General features: G+C 34.9%; 1 protein-coding gene across 1 annotated transcript in view; it reads left to right on the forward strand.

Moving 5' to 3' along the window:
- The window catches only part of WDR49 (WD repeat domain 49), a 142,514-nt gene that overhangs the window by 14,409 nt on the left and 104,735 nt on the right, over positions 1-23,370 (forward strand). Inside the window, 3 exon segments of the mRNA XM_032261357.1 lie at positions 11,652-12,092; positions 18,036-18,212; positions 19,073-19,247. Of these exon segments, the coding sequence (XP_032117248.1) occupies positions 11,652-12,092; positions 18,036-18,212; positions 19,073-19,247 (793 nt within the window).

Raw genomic sequence — 23,370 nt, forward strand, 5'->3', positions numbered from 1 at the left:
TATATTTCAAGCGTTGCGAAGGTAGTTAATAATTGGAAATTATTGGCTCTAGATCTGTTTCTGCCAATAGTGAACTATGTGACCTCAGAGAAGACTTTCCTTAATAAATCTGAACATAAGTTTCTTCCTTTTAAATGAAGGGTTTAGTGTAGATTCTCTAAACTTTCTTCCAGCTCTGACATGGTATTAATCTATGATTCTATGGATGTGTAAACTTCTTTACCATAATCATGGTCTCCAAAGGAACAGAAAAAATTTTAAAGTGTATCTTTAGACTGCTACAGTGAGATTTTCAGATGAAAATCAATGAAGCTCAGTTCTCTCCTGGCTGCACTATTTCACTGGTCAGGCTTATTCTCCCAAGTTTCTAGCTCAGGCACAAAAGATAATAATAAACATCACCTTAGATCTATAGCAGATAATTGGAGAATTTCACACTTAGAGAAAATTAGTAAGAACAATTATATTTCTCAGGGATGATCACTTTATTTAAAAGAGAAAGATTTATTTATTCCCCCTCCCCCCTTCAGGTTAAATTCACTTCTAATTCACCAACTGGATAGGAAATCTAAATGTTGAATTCTTGGTTTGTGGGAGTTTGGTTCCAAATCTTAAATTCAGTCAAGGTCTGTGTCTTTGTTAGTTACAAAACTTTAACTTTATTCAAATTGATGAGCTCTTGAATAATTGACATTATAGCATAAATGAAAATTAAATTCAACTAAAATCTATTGAAGCAAGAATAAAAGAGCGCTATGAACCTTGACTAGCAGACTAATTTCCCCTGTTCTGTTGTTCACTTTCTCATAAATGTTCATTAGTAGGTAAAAATTGCAGGGGAAGATATAAACTGATGCATCTGTTTTGCAATAACGTATCTAATCTTCTGCTCCAGGAGACATTCACAGAGTTTGACAGCAAATCCTAATGCATATTCATAACCAATACGCTTTGTAACCAAGGGAAATTGAGGCAAGTAGAACAGAATGAAGCATGAGAAATCAGCATGTTAATTTCAAATTTAATTATAGTTATAGGGGAAAAGCCTGCATTTTGATAGTGTATACTCATTCAGCTGTCATGGAACATTAACAAAAATTCATTCCAAATTCCTAACAAAAGAAATATTAATTTTGGTAAAGTGGTTGATAAAACTAGCAGGTTATGAAGAAAATAAAAAATTGAGACCCTATTATAAACTATTTTTCATGTAAAGTAAAAAAGCAGTGCAGGATTCTAATGATCTGAAATAAATGTAGACAACTTCAAAATTATGGAAACGTTATCTAGCCCATACAAGCTATCTTTTAATGGAATATTTCAGCATGCTTAAAGGCTACATTCCATTTAAAATTAGGAAAAACAGTAGTTAATGTGATGCTTGTAATCCTATTACTTTCAATAACCTAAAAACATGTGTTATTAGTAACCAGCACACCTAAGCTTTCCACTGAAGTGTACATATTCAAGGAGTATTGATCTTGTCTTGTTCAAAGTAATCTGTAAAGAGGAAGTCAAACCATTGCTATTTGATGATATGACTCTATACCTAGAAATTCAAAAAGCTTCTAGAACTGATAAAAGAATTCAGCGAAGTTTCCAGATACAAAATTAATATACACACACATCACTAGCTCTCCTATATACCAATAGCAACCAAGCTGAGAATCAAATCAAGGACTCAACTCCCTTTACAATACCTACAAAAAATAAAATGAAATACTTAGGAATATAGCTAACCAAGGAGGACAGGTGAAGGACTTCTACAAGGAAAAGTACAAAACACTGCTGAAAGAAATCATAGATGACACAAATAAATGGAAACACATCCCATGCTCATGGATGGGTAGAATTAATATTGTGAAAATGACCATGCTGCCGAAAGTAATCTGCAAATTCAAAGCAATTCCTATCAAAATACCACCTTCATTCTTCACAGAACTAGAAAAAAATCCATCCACATGGAACCAAAAAAGAGCCCACAGAACCAAAGCAACACTAAGCAAAAATAACAAATGTGGAGGTATCACATTACGATTTCAAACTATAAGGCCACAGTCACCAAAACAGCATGATACTGGTATGAAAATAGGCACATAGACCAACAGAACAGAATAGAGAACTCAGAAATAAACCCAAATACTTACAGCCAACTAATCTTCAACAAAACAAACAAAAACAAAGTGGGGAAAGAACGTCATATTCAACAAAAGGTGCTGAAATAATCAGTAAGCCGCATATAGGAGAATGAAACTGGATCCTCATGTCTCACCCTATACAAAAATCAATTCAAGATGGATTAAGGACTTAAATCTAAGACCTGAAACTATAAAAATTCTACAACATTGGAAAAACCCTTCTAGACATTGGCTTAGGCAAGGATTTCATGACCAAGAACCCAAAAGCAAATGCAATGAAGATAAATAGCTGGGACTTAAACTAAAGAGCTTTTTCACAACAAAAGGAACAGTCAGCAGAGTAAACAGACAACCCATGGGTTGTCTGTGGATTGGAAACAGGGTGGGAGAAAATCTTCGTAATTTATACACCTGACAAAGGGCTAATGTCCAGAATCTACAAAGACCTCAAACAAATTAGCAAGAAAAAACCAACCCCATCAAAAAGTGGGCTAACGACATGAATAGACAATTTTTCAAATGAAGATATACAAATGGCCAACAAACATCTGGAAAAATGCTAACGATCAGAGAAATGCAAATTAAAACCACAATGTGATAACACCTTACTCCTGCAAGAATGACCATAATCAAAAAAATTTAAAAAATAATACATTTTGGCATGGATGCAGTGAAAAGGAGACACTTTTACACTGCTGATGTGAACGCAAACTAGTACAACCACTATGAAAAACAGTGTGGAGATTCTTTAAAAAACTAAAGGTAGAACTAGCATTTTTATCCAGCAATCCCATTACTAAATATCTGCAGAGGAAAAGAAGTCATTATACAGAAAAGATATTGCACATGCATGTTTATAGAAGCACAATTTGCAATTGCAAAAATATGGAACCAGCCCAAATGCCCATCAATCAACAAGTGGATAAAGAAACTGGTATAAGTTATATATTTTATATATATAAATTATATATGTTATACAATAGAATATAGACAATAGAATACCACTTGGCATAAAAAGGAATGAATTAATGGCATTTGAAGCAACCTGGATGTAATTGGAGACTATAATCTAAGTGAAATAGCTCAGAAATAGCAAACCAAACATTGTATTTCTCACTCATAAGTAGAAGCTAAGCTATGAGGATGCAAATTCATAAGAATAGTATAATGGACTTTAGGGACTCCAGGAAAAAGGGTGGGAAGTGGGTGAGGGATAAAAGACTACAAATTGGGTTTAGTATATACTGCTCAGGTGATGGGTACACCAAAATTTCACAAATCACCACTAAAATACTCACTCTTATGTAAGTATACTTGTGTAACCAAGTACCACCTGTTTCCCAAAAAAAAAAAAAAAAAAAAAAATCTATGGAAATAAAAATATTTTTAAAAATTTAGTGGTGAGTGCTTAGAAAAATTTTTGGCATGGAACAGACACTTAACATTTGTTGACTGAACAAATAAGTATACCTACTCTGTGCAGCTTCATATGCATACATCCTTAATACATATTTATTAATGAGTAGATTAATGGATGGATGGATGGACATTTCTCCCAGTGGCTTATAACTCATTAATTTGATATTTATTTTGAGGATCTGAAACAAATACCAATGACTTGAGGGCAGTACATCTTGGGTCAGTGACATGCTAATCCACTGCCATCCTTTGACAGAGGAGGAAATAACCAGTCCAAGTTGGACTGTGCTCTTTTAATAGTGTTAAAATGGGACTTTTGTCTTGGTCAAGTTCTTGTCTGCAGAGTAGGATAAAGGAAAGTATTTCTTTTCTCATTTCATTATGAAATATTGCTATTGAAAAGAGGGGACAAAAATATAAACAGTATTTCTAATGTTTGGCAGATTTTGAAAGATAAAGGGTCTGCTTTAGAAATATATTTTCCCCCCAGAAAGTATGTAAATATTTAGGCTTCTTAATAGAACTATACTTTAGCCAACAATCGATAAGTCTTAAGGAGAATAATACCCCATATTTATGAGGGTCTTGAGAACAGGCAACATCATACTTTGTTGATGGGAATGTAAATTTGTTCAGCCACGTAAAACAGGATTTGGCAAAATATGTAAAACGTCTTTCAGAACATGTAAATTCTTTGATTCAGTAATTATGTTTCTAGAGAATTTCCCTTAGGAAATAATTGGGTAGCTTGGCAATGATGTGTGTGAAGGAATATATATATATATATGTTGCAGCGTTGTTTATATAAAACAGTAAAGCATTGGGAACAATGGAAATTTTTAATAAGGGGGTTATAATTATATGTCTTCTCTAAAATATTGTGCAGCTATTAAAAGTGGTAATAAAGATCAATATATATTGTAGGAGGCATAACTTTATGGTATAAGTGGAAAAAGCAACACAGAAATATATGTATGTATATCATGACACTATTTTGTAAATAATAAATGATCATTTTTGTTTCTGCCTAGAAATAAATCTGAAAGGCTGATGGCATTATAATTGATTTTATCATCTTGATTTTCTATAATAAGCATGGATTATTTTGTGCAAAAAATAAACGTTTGTAAACGCGTGTTGGCACACTCACTCACATGTTGCCAATTGTACATGACCTCTTCTTAATAACAAAAATACTCTCAAGTTTCTTAAAAAGAGTATATTTTTAAAGTTTTGCGCTTATGGTCAGAGCTCAGTTTTCATGGAAGTTATGTTGAAATCCAAATCTTACAAAGCTTAGAGCTGAAGGAAATTTTAGGTTTATGCTTTTTCTAAATAGACAGGCAGCTCACTAGAACTGACCGTAACTGCAAAACATGCTTTTGGGGTTAAAAGAAACGATTTTAAAAATATTCTTTGAAAAGAATTCAGGAAGACAAGAACATTTTCAAAAGGTCTAAAGTTGTGCCTAGTGATATAATCAAATGGACATTCTGAGTATATTAGCTTTCTGGTTCTTGCAACAATTTTAGTCAGTAACTGACTTATTTTCTTAAATAGATATAGCAAAATAAATGTACAAACATTGTACTAGAAAGAGCTGAATGAGATCATGTTTTCTAATGGCTCATATACTTTTCACCTTTAATAAAGGAGGAGTTCTAACAGAGGCCTGAGCACTAATTTTTACCTCAAAAAGACTGCATAAATATGGATTTATAAGCATAAAAGGATGTATCTTTAAAAACACTATTAAGTAGTTGGTATTTGAAGGCTTACATTCAAATGGGAACACACTGTCTTTTGGAATAATAAAGGTTTTATTAAAGCCATAGTAATTAAACTTTTCATTAAAGGAAATGAGAATAATTTTATGCTCTATGTTTTATAATAAAGTAAAATTTCCTAAATTCTTAATATTCCCCTATCTATATTAAGTGTATAATTGTGAATTTATCCTGTTGTAGATGTGTCAACAATAATTAATGCTTGAATAGAGTTGTTTAATGTAAAGAAAATGGCCTCTATACAGATTATCTTATTTGTACTTTCTGCAAACACTGGGAGAGGTCATGGCTGGGTTAAAGACATACAAATGTTATGTGTCAAATTCAGGCATAAAACCCAGACACTAAATTAGCACGAATTTAAAGATGTGTGTATATGTATGCATATGTATGTATATCCCTGAAGACCGCTCAACAGTAAATTATTTTGCTACTCAGTACTGAATCTAATGCAAGCTAAGAGGCTGTAGCAACTCAATTATGCTATATGCAAGTTGGTTTTTAGACGGAAAGGTTATCCTAGCTTTCTTTCTGTGGAATTACTTTCTGCCAATAAGTCCAGGATGGGGATATTTGTCTACAGAGCAGCACTACGAGTGGCTAAAGACAAGTTGCGATTACTCATATGGATGAAATGTCACTTTTGTATACATGAAAGAGCCATGGTTTCCGGGAACAGGTAAACTTTACTTTCACCAGGCTCAGTTAGGACAGTTTTCTATTTGTGCCTTTGATGAAGAGTAGCTGAAACAATGTGTATAGTTTTTTTTTTTTTTTAAGACAAAAACTAGCATCTGCTGCTATGATGTAACAGTCATAGAAGCAGACGGTTTCAGACCATTCTGCTGGTATAGTCTCCTGCACTCATTCTCTGGGGCCCTAAGAAGTCTCTAAGAACCATCTAGTTAGCAACTAACCACCCTGGTAGAGATCACTAATATTAGTAATTATGAAAACTTCCAAAGCCTTACACACACGCGCACACACACACGAGTTTAACTAAATTCTCAGAAAACCTTCATTGTTGACATGACTGAATTTATAATTCATCTATTATCTAAACCCTTTAGCAGGGCATTAACGTCTATTGAGTTTAAATGTGCTATACATACATTAAATTATCCCATGTGCCATATGTACATTAAATTGTGATTAGATCCTCATAACAGCACTAGGAATTTGTTATTATTATTCCTACTTAGAGGTGCAATAATTGAGGCTACAACTTAGAGCTCCACTTTCACTACCACACAATTTCCTAACCACAGTGTATGATACATATATAGTACGATGAAATGAATGAATTCTAGCCCCAGAGAATGGGAGTCACTGATAAAGCAAGAATAAATCGTGTGGTAAAAGTTAATGCATTTGTGCTTTTAAGCTTGTATTAAAGATTACCTTAATTGTATATTTAACTAATTTATTCAAGTTGACGTATGATAGAATTAAACATCAACATATTAAAGCATCATGCTTCTTGAGAAAAGTTTGGATTTTTTAGTAAAAAACTACTAGATTTTAGTATGGCAAAAACATGGTTTCATTTTCAAACTTAAACTAATGGGTGAACAATTGGTAACAGAAATGCCATGGGTATCACACAGTTGCACTTTTGGGGTCAAATTTCATAACCTGGGCTTATTTCTTGTTTCTTTCCCCATTGGATATTGGTATTATCAATGTGCAGAAAAGTATGTAGTTGATTGCTTATGTTACTTTGGGAAAGAAAATTTATCACTTACAATCTGTTTCTAATTCTACATTCTTAAATGTAAAAAAAATTGTTTTAATATTTGTCAGAGTAGTTCCTTGTTCTTAGAAATAAATTACTACCTCAAAGGAAGAAAATGCACTGAGATCCTTTTAAGTGTTGTTTTATTGATGAGACAATCTAAGAGATTGGTTGATGCCATTATGTAATAGTTTAAAAAAAAATCAACATTGCCTTAGTTTTCAGAAATAGTTTGCAGTTTTGGCTCAGGTGGAACACTTTTAGGACTAGGTTTCTTTCTCTATACTTAAAATCTGGATCACTGAAAAATTACCAGCTAAATATTTTTGACTAAAAATAACTGAACAAGGAATATAAGAATAATTAACTCCAGACTGGTTCAAACGGCTTGATATCAATTATTTCTCAGAAAGTTATTTTAATTAGTTAAATGACTGGACTAACCTCCATTAAACTAACCTCTATTATCTCAGCTAATTTTCATAAAATGTTTCTTGCAACTGATACTGCTTTACCTACTTTACAGATGGGAAATTATGGCTCAGCAGTACAGTAGCTTGCCAGTAGCTCTCATAATCTCTGGTGGAACCAGGCTTAAGCCTACTCTGGTTTGACCTGCTCCGCAATATGCTGCCTCTGGTGCATCTGCCAGTCCCGACTCTGGCCCTGACGTGGTGGGAAAAGTATTCTTTCATAATGAATCTCACTGAACTGAACAGCTCATCAATGTTAAGCTATATCCTGATTTGAAATAGGCTTCATTATTTGTGAATTTTATACTTGCAAGTTTGTCTACTTCCTAAAATTTATTTGTAATCCCCAAATCAATATGCATGGCACTTTAATGGTGCTTCCGAGACACGTGCAGAGTGGCAAAAAATTTGAGTCTCCCAAGCTGTACATTCCAAGTGGAGATCAAATAAGGCAACACTCTGCTTTCTTTTTCCAGCTCTCATACTGTGAACAAGGGTCCTTTTTACTATCTCTTTAGTGCCATGTTTTTCACATGTTGTGCTTATTGTTGGGGATTTCACTGTTTAAAATGGCCCCCAAGTGTGGTGGAGGGGGGCTGGCTAGTCTTTCTAAGTGCAAGAAGGCTGTGATGTATCTTACTGAGAAAATGCATGCGCTTGCTTCAAACATGAGTTTGATGCTGTTGGCTATGAATTTGTGATTAACAATATATTAAATAAGATGTCTTTCAGCAGAAACACACATAAAATTATGTATTGAGCAGTTGTGCAGAGGTTTGCAGAAACTTAACCTTGTGTTTCCCCTAGGAGCAATGGTTCAGTATCTGCTAATGCAGTGTTCTCAAAGACCTTATAGAAAATAGCTACCATGAACAGCAAGAATCAATTGCATGTGGCTTCACTGTTCTTTGTAATGGCATACGTATAAAAGTTAATTTATTGCCCTTTGAGTAAAGTTTTACCATGGGGTAATTTTACTGGATTCACTAAGCACTCTTCAGGGATTCACCCATTTTTCAGAAACCACTTGACAGGCACCCCTCAGAGATATTGTGGATTTGCTTCAAGATCACTGCAATAAAGTGGATATCAGAATAAAGTGAGTCACACAAATTTATTTCCTAGAGCAAATAAAATATGTTTAAGCTATAATGTAGTGTATTAAATGTGCAATAGTACATATCTAAAGAAACTGTATATATCTTAATTAAGAAATGCTCTACTGCTAAAGAATATTAACAATCATCTGAGCCTTTGGTGAGAGGTAATGTTATATTTGTGGAGCGTCTTGCCTCAATGTTGACGTCTGCTGACTGATCAGGGTGGTGCTTGCTGAAGGTTCAGACAGTTGTGGCAATCTCATTAAAGAAGATAACTGCGAAGTTTGCCACATGGATGGATTCTTCCTTTCATGAAAGATTTCTCTGTAGCATGAGATGCTATTTCAGTGTTTTACTCACAGTAAAACTTCTTTCAAAATTGAAGTCATTACTCTCAAAACTTGCCACTGCGTTATCAACCAAGTTTATTTAATAGTCCACATTTTTGTTGTCTTCCAACAATGTTTATAGCATCTTCCCAGGAATAGATTCCATCTCAAGAAACAACTTTATTTGCTCATCTATAAGAAGCAACTCCCACATCCATTCAAGTTCGATCATGAGATTGTAGCAATTCTGTCACATCTTCAGGCTCCACTTCTAATTTGAGTTCTCTTGTCATTTCTACCACATCCACAGTTACTTTCTTCATCTAAGTTTTGAACTCCCAAAAGTCTATGAGGGTTAGAATCAACTTTTTTCCAAACTCCTGTTAATTTTGACATTTTGACCTCCTCCCATGAATTATTAATATTCTTAATGGCATCTAAAATGATGCCATTCTAGTTAATCCTTTCCAGAAAGTTTTAAATTTACTTTGCTCATATCCATCAGAGGAATCACTGTCTATGGCAACTATACTGTTCAAAAGATATTAAATAATCAGAATAGAAAGTTGAAGTTACTCCTTAATCTATGGGCTACAGAATGTGCGTAGTTAGCAGGCATTAAAACAATATTAATCTCCTTGTACATCTTTGTTGGAGCTCTTGAGCCACCAAGGCCATGTTGGAGCAGTACTTTTTTAACCGGATTTTTTTTTTTTTTTTTTTTTCCCAGAGCAGTAGGTCTTAGCAGTGAGCTTCAGTAAACTATGGTGTATATTCAGTAAACCATGTATATTCAATGAACCATGCTGTAAACAGATGTGCTGTAATTCAGGCTTCGTTATTTTACTTATAGAGCACAGAAACAGGGTCTTGCTCTGTTGCCCAGGCTGCAGTGCAGTGGCACAATCATGGCTCACTGCGGCCTCTACCTCCCAGGCTTAAGTGACAACCCTTACCTCACTGTGTTGCTCAGTCTTGTCTCAAACTCCTGAGCTCAAGCAATTCTCCCTTCAGTCTCCCAAACTGCTGGGATTATAGGCATGAGCCACTGTGCCCAGCCAGATTTAGCATAATTCTTAAGGCCTCTGAGATTTGGGGAATAAACGAGCATTGGTTTCACCTTAAACTCACCAGTTACATCAGCCCCTAATGAGAGATTCAGTTTGTCACTTGAAGCTTTGAAGCCAGGCATGACTTTTTCTGTCTAGCTATGAAAGTCCTAAATGGCATCTTCTTCTAAATAAGGCTGTTTTGTTTCCATTAAAAATCTGTTGTTTAGCGTAGCCACCTTCATCAGTTATCTTAGCTAGAGATTCTGGACATTAGCAGTTTCTGCTTCATGTTATGCTTTTATGTTGTGGAGATGACTTCTTCAAACTTCTTGAATCAACCTCTGCTAGCTTTCAACTTTTCATCAGCAACTTCCTTCTCTCTCTTTGCCTTCACAGAATTAAAGAGAGGGCCTTGCTCTGTGTTGGGTTTTGGCTTAAAGGAATGTTGTGGTTGGTTTGATCTTCGATCCAGAACACTAACATTTTCTTCACAGCAGCAGTAGAGCTGTTTCACTTTCTTATCATTCATGTGTTCAAAGGAAAAGCACTTCTTCAAGAACTTTTCCTTTACATTCACAACCTGACTGGTGCAAGACGCTGAGTTTTCAGCTTCTGTCAGCTTTTGACATGCCTTCCCCATTAAGCCTAATCATTTTTAGCTTTTGATTTAAAGTGAGAGATGTGAAGCTCTGACTTAAACATTTAGAGGCCATTATAGGGTTATTGAGTTAATTTCCATATTTTTGTCTCAGAAAATGAGGCCCAAGGAAAGGGAGAGAGAAAGCGGAATGACTGGTTGGTGAAGCAAATGCAAACATATACAACACCTGTGAATTAAGTTTGCTGTCTTGGATGGGCATGGTTCATGGAGCCTCAAAACAATGACAGTAGTGACATTAAAGATAACGGATCACAGATCACCATAACAGATTAATAATGTTTTAAATATTGTAAGAATTACCAAAATGTGACACAGGGATATGAAGTAGGCATGCTATTGAAAAAATGGCACTGATATGCTTGCTGGATGCAAGGTTGCCACAAACCTTCAACTTGTAAAAACCACAATATTGGCAAAGTACAATAAAGAAATGTGCAATAAAAGGAGATATGCCTGTATTAATTTCCTATCGCTACTGTAATAAAGTACCAAAAACGATGACTTAAAACACACAAATGTATTAATATGCAGTTTGGAGTTCAGAAGCCCCAAATAGGGTTTACAGGGATAAAATCAAGTTGTCAGAATTGGGTTTCTTATGCAGGCTCTAGAGGAGAATCCTTTCCTTGCTTTTTCTGCCTTAAATAGAGGTGATCTGAATTCTCCGGCTCACAGCTTCACATCACTCCATGTTTCCATCATCAGATCTTCTCCTGCCTTATTCTTCCTGATATAAGGACTTTTGCGATTGAGAACGTCAGCTTCTAGCCCTGTCAATTACTTGCTCCCCAGCTTACATTCACTTGAGTATATTACTGTTAGGAAGCAAAAGACATTTTTCTTTTCACGTTGGCAGAATTGCTGATTAAATTCAGCTCTGTGGGTAGCACAGTGCTCTTGTGCGTATGATGCTTTCACTGTTCTCTCTCATTATTGTTTTTGGATTCCCGATTCTAGTCCCCAGAGCCAAGACAAATCATTTGTATGTCCAGAGAAGACTTCATGCAGAAGATGACAGAGATTGTTGGTTGGGGTACAAAGGAAGAATACGGGGAGCTCTTTGACAAAGTGGATGTGGCCCAAGATGGCTTCATTAACTGGGACAAGCTGACTTCATTTATACTGCTAGAGCTTTACAAGCAAGATGAACGAGCAAAGACAACTGTGGTGCCCCAGTGGAAGGACCTTGAATTCCTCCCAGTAAAACACAAGGACATCATTCAAAAAGTAATTTTCTTAAAAAGTTCAAGTCATTATCTGACGATCAGTAAAGAAGGTTTATTAGCAATCTGGGGAGAGAATTTAAAGCTGCAAGAAACATTCCCCATCACTTCAGATGCCACCAAGTTCAAACACCTGTGGGTGACAAGCCTGGTTTCTCTGGAAAATGTAAACAAGGTACAGACTCTATTTAAAAAATTTACTGCTTGTAAAAGAGAAATAAGTTAGGGGGCCGGGTTCCTGGCTATTAGTAACAGAAAGCTACATTACTCTTGGTGGCTTTACCCTGACTGGAAGGAGAACGGATAGTGCCAAGTGAGCTATACGATTTCCCAAGCTGTTCTCTTGGGTGCCTTGTAATGACATTGCTGCTGATGACTCAGATTCCTGGCTCTGTCTTCAACGAGGCCATGCTGCATCATTAGCTTATAAAAACTTTACTCCTGTGTAGTTTACAGGATTGTGGACCTACATGTAGAGCTGAGAGGCTACTATAGCGCATGGCAGGACTCAACGCAACTAAGGGGAACTGCTTATCTAATTTTGGTCACTGTACTAGTCAGTGTCTTCATTATAATAGTTAGGGCCCACTCAGTTTAAACATCTTCATATACCTATATCTCTGAGCAAGATAACATATTGTAAAATAATTCTGTGAGGGAAGGTTGGCACTTGAATCCATATTAATCTTTTATATTAAGCAGATGGTATAGATTTTACTATGAAAATTTTCAAGTGCACACACAGAGAGAATAGTATTAGAAACGGATATATCCAATATTCATGCAATTATTTTCAGTTCACAGCTAATCTTGTTTTGTTTATACTTCCTCCCCATTAAGGTCTAAAACATCGTATCATTTCATCTGTACATATTTCTGTATTTCTAAAAGATGTCTCTATTTTAGCGTAGTCAAAATACCACCACACTTAATATCCACATCAATATTTTCTTAATATCATGAAATAGCCAGTCATGTACATATTTTCCTGATTGTCTTAATAGTTTGTTCAATGAAGATCTGAATAAGGTCCAAATATTGTGAATGGTTATGTCTCTTGATATAAATGCTTTTATTTTTTAATTTTGTATATTTTTGCAAATTTTGGCTGTTGCTGTTGATGTTTCTGTTAAAGAAACCAAGATTTTTCCTTTAGAATTTTCCACAGTCTGGATTTTACAGATTGTGTGTACATGGTGTTAATATGTCCACCCTGTTCCCTGAATTTTCTAGTCAATTGGTAGTCAAGCCTAAATCCTTGAGTAGTTTCAGAGTGGTTTAGAATAGGTGGTTTTGTGTTCTTCAGTCAGTAGGTACTAAATACGTGGTTCTTTCTCTTCTTGAGATGTTAGCAGTTATTGCCGATTATTCCTAGATCCATTAATTTTTTAGGGGCCAGATGGTGTTTCTAATTTGATAATTTTTTTCCTTTAAGCTAGAATATCTCTATAAAAAAGAAATATCCCCAATCGTTTAGTTATCATGTGGTACAAATTAAGGGCAGAATAAATGCCTATTTTTTCATGTTTGCCAGTTTTCAAAATAATGAGCTGCTTTTCTAATATTCTCTAAAGATATTCTCTATTATTATCAGTATAATTGAAAAATAATGGGTTTAAAATTTGATTTGTTTTAATCTACTGAGTTGTTATCCCATTCAAAAATTGTACCCTCTTTAGAGAGTGGGAACTAATGCAAGTCGGCTTCAGTCTTTTTACAATCCTAACAGCTCTTGAAAGCTTCTTTGTTTCCTGGTATGACAAAATGTTCCAGAATCATCTTGTATATTTCCTATGCCAGACCTAAATCAACATTTCTCCAAAAAGCCAAGTTATATTTAGTGGGAAAATGGATGCTTTATTGTTTGGAACCATTAATCATTCTCATCCTCATTAGCTTCCTATGCCCTGATCTGTTAATCTTCTCAAAATTACCATGGAGTAGATACTATTCCCACTTTGAAATGAGAGATTGCGAAAGGAGAAGTTGTATAATTTGCCCTAGGTCACACAGGATGTAATCAGTGTTGCCAAGATTTGTAAACTGAGGCAGCCTGACTTCAGGCCTGTGCTTCAGTCTTTGCTGCCTTCATAGTGGCTGCTAACATTGAATTCAGTTTCTTTTTGCTAAGTACCTGGTGCTAATACTTAACTTTTATGAATTAAAGGATAGTTCTAGTCCATATGATTTATTATAATATCTGTGTGCAGTATTCTGTTATCATATGGTGTTCATCTATTTCTTTTCAGCACTGATAAATTATAAAAAAAAAAAAAAAAAAAAAAAAAAAAAAAAAAAAAAAAAAAATTTTAGTGGAGTTCCGGGGTACATTTGCAGAATGTGCAGGTTACATAGGTACACATGTGCCATGGTGGTTTGCTATACCTGTCAACCTGTCTTCTACATGAGGTATTTCTCCTAATGCTATCCCTTCCCTAGCCCCCGACTCCCCGACATGCCCTGGTGTGTGATGTTCCCTTCACTGTGTCCATGTATTCTCATTGTTCAACTCCCTCTTATGAGTGAGAACCTGTGATGTTTGGTTTTCTGTTCTTGGGTTAGTTTGCTGAGAATGGTGGTTCCCAGCTTAATCCATGTCCCTGCAAAAGACATAAGCTCATCATTTTTTATGGCTGTATAGTATTCCATGAATATCTTAGCTTTTCTTGTGTGCTTACTCAACATAGAATCTTAAAGAATGTTGTTTTTTCTTTTAAAGCAGGTTTATTGAAACATAATTACCCACAATATACTGCATATGTGAAAAGTGTCCCAAGGTGATAGATTTTAATACATACATGTACCTGTGAAAAATCAACAGTACAAAGACAATGAACATATTAATCACCCTCAAAAGTTTTCTTGTACTCTTTTGTAACTTCCCCAATTCCTTTTTTGTTAAGCAAGCACTGATCTGCTTTCTATCACTGTAGATTAATTTGGATTTTCTAGAGTTTTGTAAAATTGACACCATACTGTATTTATTCCTTTTTTTCTTTTTAACTTGGCATAACTATTTTGAGATTTATCCATGTTTTGAGGTATATTACTAATTTTTTATTGCTCTGTAGTATTCCATTATGTGGATGTAGCCTCACAAACACTTGGTATGATCAGTTATTTTTCTCTTAATTTTAGCCATTTTAAAAGGTCTGCATTTATATCTTATGGCTTTAATTCATATTTACCTGGTGACTAATAATCTTAAGCATATTTCCATGTGCTGGTTTGCTAAATGTATATCTGTTTTGTAAAATGTCCATCCAAATCTTTTCCCTTTTATTGGGTTTATTATTATCACCATCATTGAGCTTTGAGAGCTTTTTTATATATTCTGGGTAGGTATAATTTATCAGGTGGATACTTTGCAAAAATTGTATCTTAATTTTTACATTCTCTTAACACTGCCTTTGGTAATTCTCAAATTGTTTATTGTATAGAAATACAATAGATCTTTCAAAAATGACAATATACTCTTCAACTTTGCTGAAGTCATGTGCTAGGTTCTATAGTGCTTTTAAGCATTTCTAAAATTTTCTACATATACTATCATATTATCTCCAAATAGTGACATAGAGCTGGTTTAACTTCCTCCTTTTCAATATTGATATTTTAAAATTTCACTTACTTGCTTAATTCATCTGTCTAGAAACTCCATACCATATTAAATAGAAGTGGTGACAGTGGACATCCTTGTCTTGTTTCTGATCTTATGGAAAATATATTTATTTTTTACCATTATATATGATGTCAGCTGTAGGGTTTTTGTTGTTGTGGTATATGCTGTTTATGAGGTTAAGAAAGTCTCTTCTATTCCTGGCTTGAGTGTTTTTAATCGTGAAAATGTGTTGGATTTTGTCAAATGCATTGTTTGCATCTGTTAAGATTATCTCATAGCTTTGTCTTTTATTCTATTAATATGATGTATTACTTTGATTTTTATGTTAAACCTTGCATTCCTGGGATAAATATTACTTTGCTATTATGTGTAAACATTTTGTATGTTGCTTCTCTTTGCTAGTATTTAGTAACTTTACATTTATATTCATAAGGGCTATAGATCTGCAGTTTTCTTTTCTTGTGATGTCTGTATGGTTTCAGTATTAGGATAACCCTGGCCTGGTAAAATGATTTGAGAAGTGCTACCTTAGCTGTAATTTTTTGAAAGAGTTTGAGAAGTATTGGTATTATTTTTCTTGAAATGTTTGGTAGAGTTTGTCAGTGAAGCCATCTAATTGAGGATTTTCCTTGTGACACTTTTTGACCATTACTTTCATCTTTGTCATAGTTCTGTTGATATTTTGTCTTGAGTTGGTTTACATAGTTTTTGTGTTTCCTGAAATTTATTCATTTCATAAATGTTAATTTCTTGGCATATAATTATTTTGTTCTCTAATGCATTATTTCTGTAACATTGATAGTACTGTCCACTCATTTCGATTTTAATAATTCATATTTTTTTTTGGTCAGTCTAAAGTTTTGCCAATTTTGTTTGTCTCTTCAAAGAACTAAGTTTGATTTTTTTTTTCTATTGCTTTTTATTCTCTGTTTTATATCTGTACTAATCTGTTTTTTTTTCTTCCTTCTGCTGGCTTTGGGTTTAGGTTGCTCTTTTTCTGGTTTCTGAAGACAGAAAGTTAGGTTATTGATTTCAGATTTTTTTTAGATTGATGCTTGCAAATCTAAATTTCACTCTTGACATTGCTTTTACTCTATTCCATAAGTTTTTTGTATGTTGCGTTTTTGTCTTCATTCATATGAATGTATTTTCTAATGTCTTGAGATTTCTTCTTTGGCCCATTGGTTACTTAGAAGTGTGTCATTTTATTTCCATGTAGCTGTGAATTTCCCAAATTTTGTTGAATGAAACTTCTAATATCATTCCATTGTGTTTGAAAATACAATGTATATGATTTCAAATCTTTTAAATTTATCGTTTTATCACCTAATATATGGTCTACCCTGAAGAATGTTCTATGTACACTTGAGAAGAAATGCATCCTGCTGATGTTGGAATGAAGTGTTCTTTACACACGTGTTAGATCCAGTTGGTTTATAGTGTTTGTCAAGTCTTCATTTTCTTACTGATCTTCAGCTTAGTTGTTCTATTCATTATTGAAAGTAGAGTATTGAAATATCCAACTGTTATGATTGAAATGCCTACTCTGTCGTCAATAATTTTAGTTTTTACTTCATGGATTATGGGGCTTTGTTAGAAAAAATGGCAGATGTAAATCTTACCTTCTCAGTAATTGTATCAATGGACTAACCACTCCAATTAAAGGGCAAAGATTGGCAGAATGGCGATTTTAATAATTTATACATGTTTATGAAAATTCTCTATTTGATGAGACATCATTCTAATTATTTTCTTTTTTCTTTTTTTAAATGGGAGTCTCACTATGTTGCTCAGGCTGTTCTTGAACTCCTGGCCTCAAGGAATCCTCCTGCCTTGGCCTCTCAAAGTGGTAGGATTACAGGCATGAGCCACCACACCCAGCCACATGCTTTCCTTTACTTCTTTAGAGCCTGTTTTCTTTAGTAGTTTGAACATTTATATATAAAAAATAGTTGAAGTCTTTTTCTAGTAAATCCAATGTGTGAACCTCCACAGGGACATTTTCTATTGACTCATTTTTATGTTTTTAAATAATTTTCCCTTTCTGAAATAGCCTTTAGGATTTTACTGGACTTCAGATGAAGCTACTGATAGAGTCTATATCAAATGATTTCCATGAAAGCCTCTATTTGCATCATAAAACATGATTTGTAAAGTTTCTGGTCTAACTGTATGATGCTGTATTTCTGTGCCTTAGTCTCTCCCATATGATTAGTGGTCTAGACTCCCACGGATGGGGATGTTGATGAGCGTGTGGAATGGGGGTAGGAAAGAAAGCATGTTCAAATGCCTCTAATGGGAAAAGTTTCTTCTTGGCTAGATTCCAAAGTTAGGATAAAGTACATTTGTGCTGCTGTTCTTTACTTCTGTAAAACTGTTAAGGATCCTCAGAGAAAAAAAGTCTGATTTGGCAATTAGATTGGCATGTCTGCTTTGCATATTAATTTTGCTAAATCCATCAGAAATACTTTCTGATTTTCTAATCTGCTACTACTTTAGATAGCAGTGGCTTTTACAAGTAAAGAGATTTGTTTCTATGATCTGCTGTCCAAAGAAGAATTTGCTTGCCAATACAAACTCCAAGGCCTGAAAGGAACACCAATTTGCATGGATTATTGGTATGATCCTCTTGATGCCAATGAATCAATTCTTTCTTTTGGAGATGTAACTGGAAAGGTAAGTGAGGGTAGATTAAGATTGAATATTATGGATTTAATCATCAAAGTGTGGTTTAAAACAGAAATTAAAATGCAAAGAGTGTGACCAAATTTAATTACATTATGGATTATATACACATTGGACATTAAAGAGATGGATTAGGTCATAGTTTGTCTTCTTGCTTACAAAAACAAATCTTCATTATGTGTGTGGGTTTGTCTTTTTGGTCTGTGTATAGTCTCACTTTTCTCATTTAGAAAAAAAGATCTTGCTAACTTATTTTTTTACCATAGAATGCTTATTAGATCCCAATAGGAATAAACGCTTAATATTAAGTGTCTACATTTATCCCTCATCATTCTTTCAAATTTATTGTTCCGATTTTCCTACATAGTGTATTAGGTTTCTCGGTACCAATTTCCTAGTGAGTGCTCATTGCCTGTATCATATAACAAAAGGATTAGAGAGGGCAGCTCTGATACGTAGATATTGGATACAATTATTTCTGTCTTCCTATCAAATTTCACTCAACCTATGAAAAATTATTACTTACTGAATGAAACTAGGTTATGTCTGTGACCTCTGAGGTAGCCTAATTTGAACAATTTCCTTTTGTAATTGTGAAAACTTTTCATTCTTCCTGTTTTTAATGACAAATGTATCTTAAAAACAAGTAAGACTGCCCTTTGGTAATTGTATCAGCAACCTCATAATTGTTCTGTTTTTTTTTTTTGTTAGTATAACTGCCTGCATTCTTTAAATAATATTAAAGAAATTCTTAAGTTAATAGCTACTCCTTATTAAACAAAAATTACATAGAATCTTCTTGCAACAGTTATCCTGTCCATGATTGTTTTTCTTTCAATGTCTCTGTCAAGGTTCAAGCAATTGTTTTCACAGCAGCCTTCATTTCCCTGTTTGATTGGCCTGCTAGTGCATGTGAAGATGGAGAAGCCACCATGACTATTAACTGGGCGGACCTGCTTTCTGGATGTCATAAATATTGCCATATATTAGAGCATACACTTCATCATGGAGATTGGGTCAGGCAAGGTATTGAATTTGAACAGTAATGAAAGTAAAGGGTCACCTCTGACTTGTACATGTATATTCTTTGATGAAAATGTTTCACACAAAACATTTAAGTCTAGAAACCAATAATTGGTTCTCTGAAGGTTGTGGTCTGGACCCTGCTATCCCTTGAATGCTAGCAGGGATTGTTTCTTTCCCTCCCTTCCTCCCTCCTTCCCCACCTTTCTTCCTCCTGAATTTATGCCTCATACAATTAATTCAGGTGACCTATGTACTCAAGAAATCTTAAGAGAAAGGAAAGCATTGTCAGAATTCATTTAGCTTCAACTCAACTCTGATCCTAGCTAATCTCATCTAGTTACATCCGGGGCCGCTTAATAAAAGAATTTAAAAAGTTCCCTCAAAATCATTCCTTTGTTTTATGTTCTCATGGGAAGCATGTTAGTTTGGCAGCCTTTAAAATTACATTGTCTTAATTTTTTTTTTTTTGACATAAGACTGAATTTCTTTAATCTAGAGTACTAGAGTGGCAGCTCTCTGTGTAATAAAACTATGTTATAAAATTAGCTTCTATAGAAAATCAGAACTTTCTCAAAATCTAGTCACCAATGAATTAGTTTCATAAAATACCTTAATTTCATCTAATGGTTCAAGATTCAAATGTGCAATGTCTGCACTGATATTTCTTTGTTTAGATACTAAGGACTATGGTAATTTTCTCACTTCTAAATTGCTACATTAAAGAATGCCCACTGAAAAGAATGAAAATTAACGATCTCATTGACTTTAATGAAATTTGACGACATTAACATTATTGGTCTGTTCCTGATACAGTTTGAAGAAGAGGCAGTCAACATGGACTGCCATAAAAAAGTTGGCTTTTATGGTAATTTTACCCTCTTAGGGTTTCAGGAGGTTGAAACTAATTCTTTAATGTGTGCCCACAGTAACAATTTCCTATGTGAGGAACTATGTGCTCTGCATTTTTTTCTTTGATATAAATCATACCATGTCTTTAGTACCTTCTAGATATCTTTTAATTCTGGCATGATATTAATTGTGGAAAAAACAAAAGATGACATTTTTGGTCATCTGCTAAGTGTGATGGGCACAAAATTATATGTTAAGTTTTCATAACATGGAAATGGAATCACAGTATTAAAAATAGACTGAATGGAGCTATTTCTCCTGAAAAACATATTCTTTTATTCATATTCATATTCATTTGTTCTTTAGATACATATGCCAAAGACTAGATTATAATAATTAAGTGGGCCAGGCACAGTGCTTTACGCCTGTAATCCCAGGACTTTGGGAGGCCAGGGAGGGCAGATCACAAGGTCAAGAGATCGAGATCATCCTGGCCAACATGGTGAAACTCTGTCTTTACTAAAAATACAAAAATTAGCTGGGTGTGGTGGTGCACATCTGTAGCCCCAGCTACTTGGAAGGCTGAGGCGGGAGAATTGCTTGGGCCAGGAGGCGGAGGTTGCAGTGAGCCGGCATCGTGCCACTGTACTCCAGCCTGGGTGAGAGAGTGAGACTCAGTCTCCAAAAATAAGTCAATAATAAATGATAGTTCTTGAAATTTACTCCCAATGGGTTCTCTGAAATTTAATGTATTATTTGAGTCCATAATCAAATTAATATGAGAAGCCAATAGAAAGCCATCTTAAAAAAGGCTGGAGAGATAACAAATAAGGCTTTTAAATTGTGATTGTCTTTTCCAATGATACATAGCATCTAAATCCTCTATGTTCAGAAAGAGAATGGGGAAACTCTCATTGCAGACTCTGCCTCAATTTTACTTAAGGTTCTTAAAAAATCACCCATACCGATGAAGTAACCTGTCAGTGAGAATTTGTCTCTTAAGTTAAAGGACAAGGATTGTTCTCTAGGTCAATGTGGGTTTGCTACTTATTATGCATCTATCATTTCATTCTGATCTTTGATTCCCTCCTCTATTGACAAAAAGACATGGAAATTTAGTATTAACAGATTTATGTTTATGTGCTAAGGAGTCCAATTTCACAGTCTGGCCTCAAATCACTGCAAAGTAGGAATTGGCTACAGAAAAGTTTAGCGTAAAGAACTACATATGTAATACAAATTGTATATGTGTGTGTACCTATGTAGTTAAGAGCCTATCTTATTCGTATTACATATTTCTCAGTTCTTTGAATAAAATATTATAATCAAGTAGATAATTTTTAGAACAGGAATACACACATATACATTTTATTTGAATTATGGACTTGCGTATCAATCCATCAATAATTATTTCTTGATCTTTTATGTGTCTAAAAAGGGTCTTAGGCATTTGAGACTACAGAAGATTAATTATAGACTTAACCCTCAGAAAACTTAATAACTGAAAGAAATAGCAACTAACACAAGCCATCTTAGTAGAACATTGTCCAGTGGTACTGAAAATTAACGACTAAATCTTATAAACAGGATTTTGACTCCTAAAGTAGTTCTTAGCCCTGGAAAGCCATAAGGAAAAGCTTTAAGGATCAGGGGTGGTAATTGAAGGATGGTGAGGAAAAGAACATGGGTAACATGAGCAAAAGTAGACAAGCAGACACAATGACAGAAGGAGACGTAGACATGAATAGATCAGACACTGAGTATTAGGGAAATAGAAACAAATAGATCAAATGGGGACATAAGATTGGAAGATATTGGCTGTGAAACATTGAAGGCTTTTGAGGAAACTTGGACAGACCCGATGCAGACAGCATTTAGGAAAAGATTACTTGGTAGTTTGTTCAGCATGGGTTGGAAGAGAAAGAAACTGCAATCAGACTGGCTAGTTAGAAGATTTTTGACCATCAGAAAATAGGAAAGATAAAGAAAGGACAGAAATAGGCCACTTTCTGAAGCAACAGTCTTCAGGACTTGAGGTCTAAAAATGTGGAATGATAAACCGTGTTAGGATGTCATACTGCTTTCCATTCCCAGGTGATGAGTTTATTTGATTATAGATCCCCACTTGGCCCAATGCTCAGACTCTTCCCAGCTCATCTTCTCCTCTGGAGGAGTCTTCATTCCGAGTTAACCCAGATTCCGACACCAAAGACGAGTCTTCCTTTAAAACTTTTTTGCTTAAGGTTTTCCTGTTTGAGATGGAATCTCACTCACTCTGTTACCAAGGCTGCAGTGCAGTAGTGCGATCTTGACTCACTGCAACCTCCACCTCCCAGGTTCAGCGATTCTTGTGCCTCAGCCTCCTGAGTAGCTGGGATTAGAGGTACATGCCACCATGCCTGGGTAATTTTTGTATTTTTAGTAAAGATGGGGTTTCACCACGTTGACCAGGCCAGTCTCGAACTCCTAACCTCAAGTAATCCACTCGTCTGGGCCTCCCAAAGTTCTGGGATTACAGGCATGAGCCACTGTGCTTGTTCTGCCACAGAAGAGCCTTTCTTGAAAATGTTTTTCCTGAAATATCTTATTTTTTGCCGCTTCACCTCAGATCAAACTCTATTTTGCCTCTTCTTCTAATGCAAACGAACTCTGAATTGCATTATTTGCAAGGTTCTCAATTTTGGCATTGCTCCTGGATTCTTCTTTAAAATCTTGCTTTCTAGTGCTGCCCACCCTGTGAACCAAACCTACCCATTTCTGTACCCACATGTTAGAATTTGGGTCCTGTCTCTTATTTTCCTAGGCCTAGAAGGAAATTTGAATGCCTTAGATGCAAATCACATTTACGTGTAAATGGAAATTAAAGCATCCTTCTTGAGGCAAGCACTGTATTCTTTACTCACCTTAGTATCTACTATAGCACATAATACAAAGTTTTATAAGATTTTGTCTTGATCGCTGATCTTAAGTCATTTATTATGATGTGCCTTAGTTTTTCTTGGGGTGTATATGTATGTGTTTATCCTGGTTAAAATTCATTAAAATTCTTGGATTTGTGGATATGTCGTTTTCATTAAACTTGGAAATGTTTTGGTTCTTTTTTTTTTTTTTTTTTCCTGGGACTCTAATTCTCTGCCTTTCCAGAACCCTGCCCCACATTTTCTAGCTGCATCATCATCCTCCAACTCTAATCTTTGTTTCTCCAACTCTAGAGGTTGCTAGGCTCTGCGTGGTTTCTTGCCCTGTGTGCTGATAGTTTGGAAATCTCTTCCAA

This window comes from Sapajus apella, unplaced genomic scaffold, assembly GCF_009761245.1.
Source record: "Sapajus apella isolate SASKATOON/1434 unplaced genomic scaffold, GSC_monkey_1.0 scaffold4, whole genome shotgun sequence".
Lineage (NCBI taxonomy): Eukaryota > Metazoa > Chordata > Mammalia > Primates > Cebidae > Sapajus > Sapajus apella.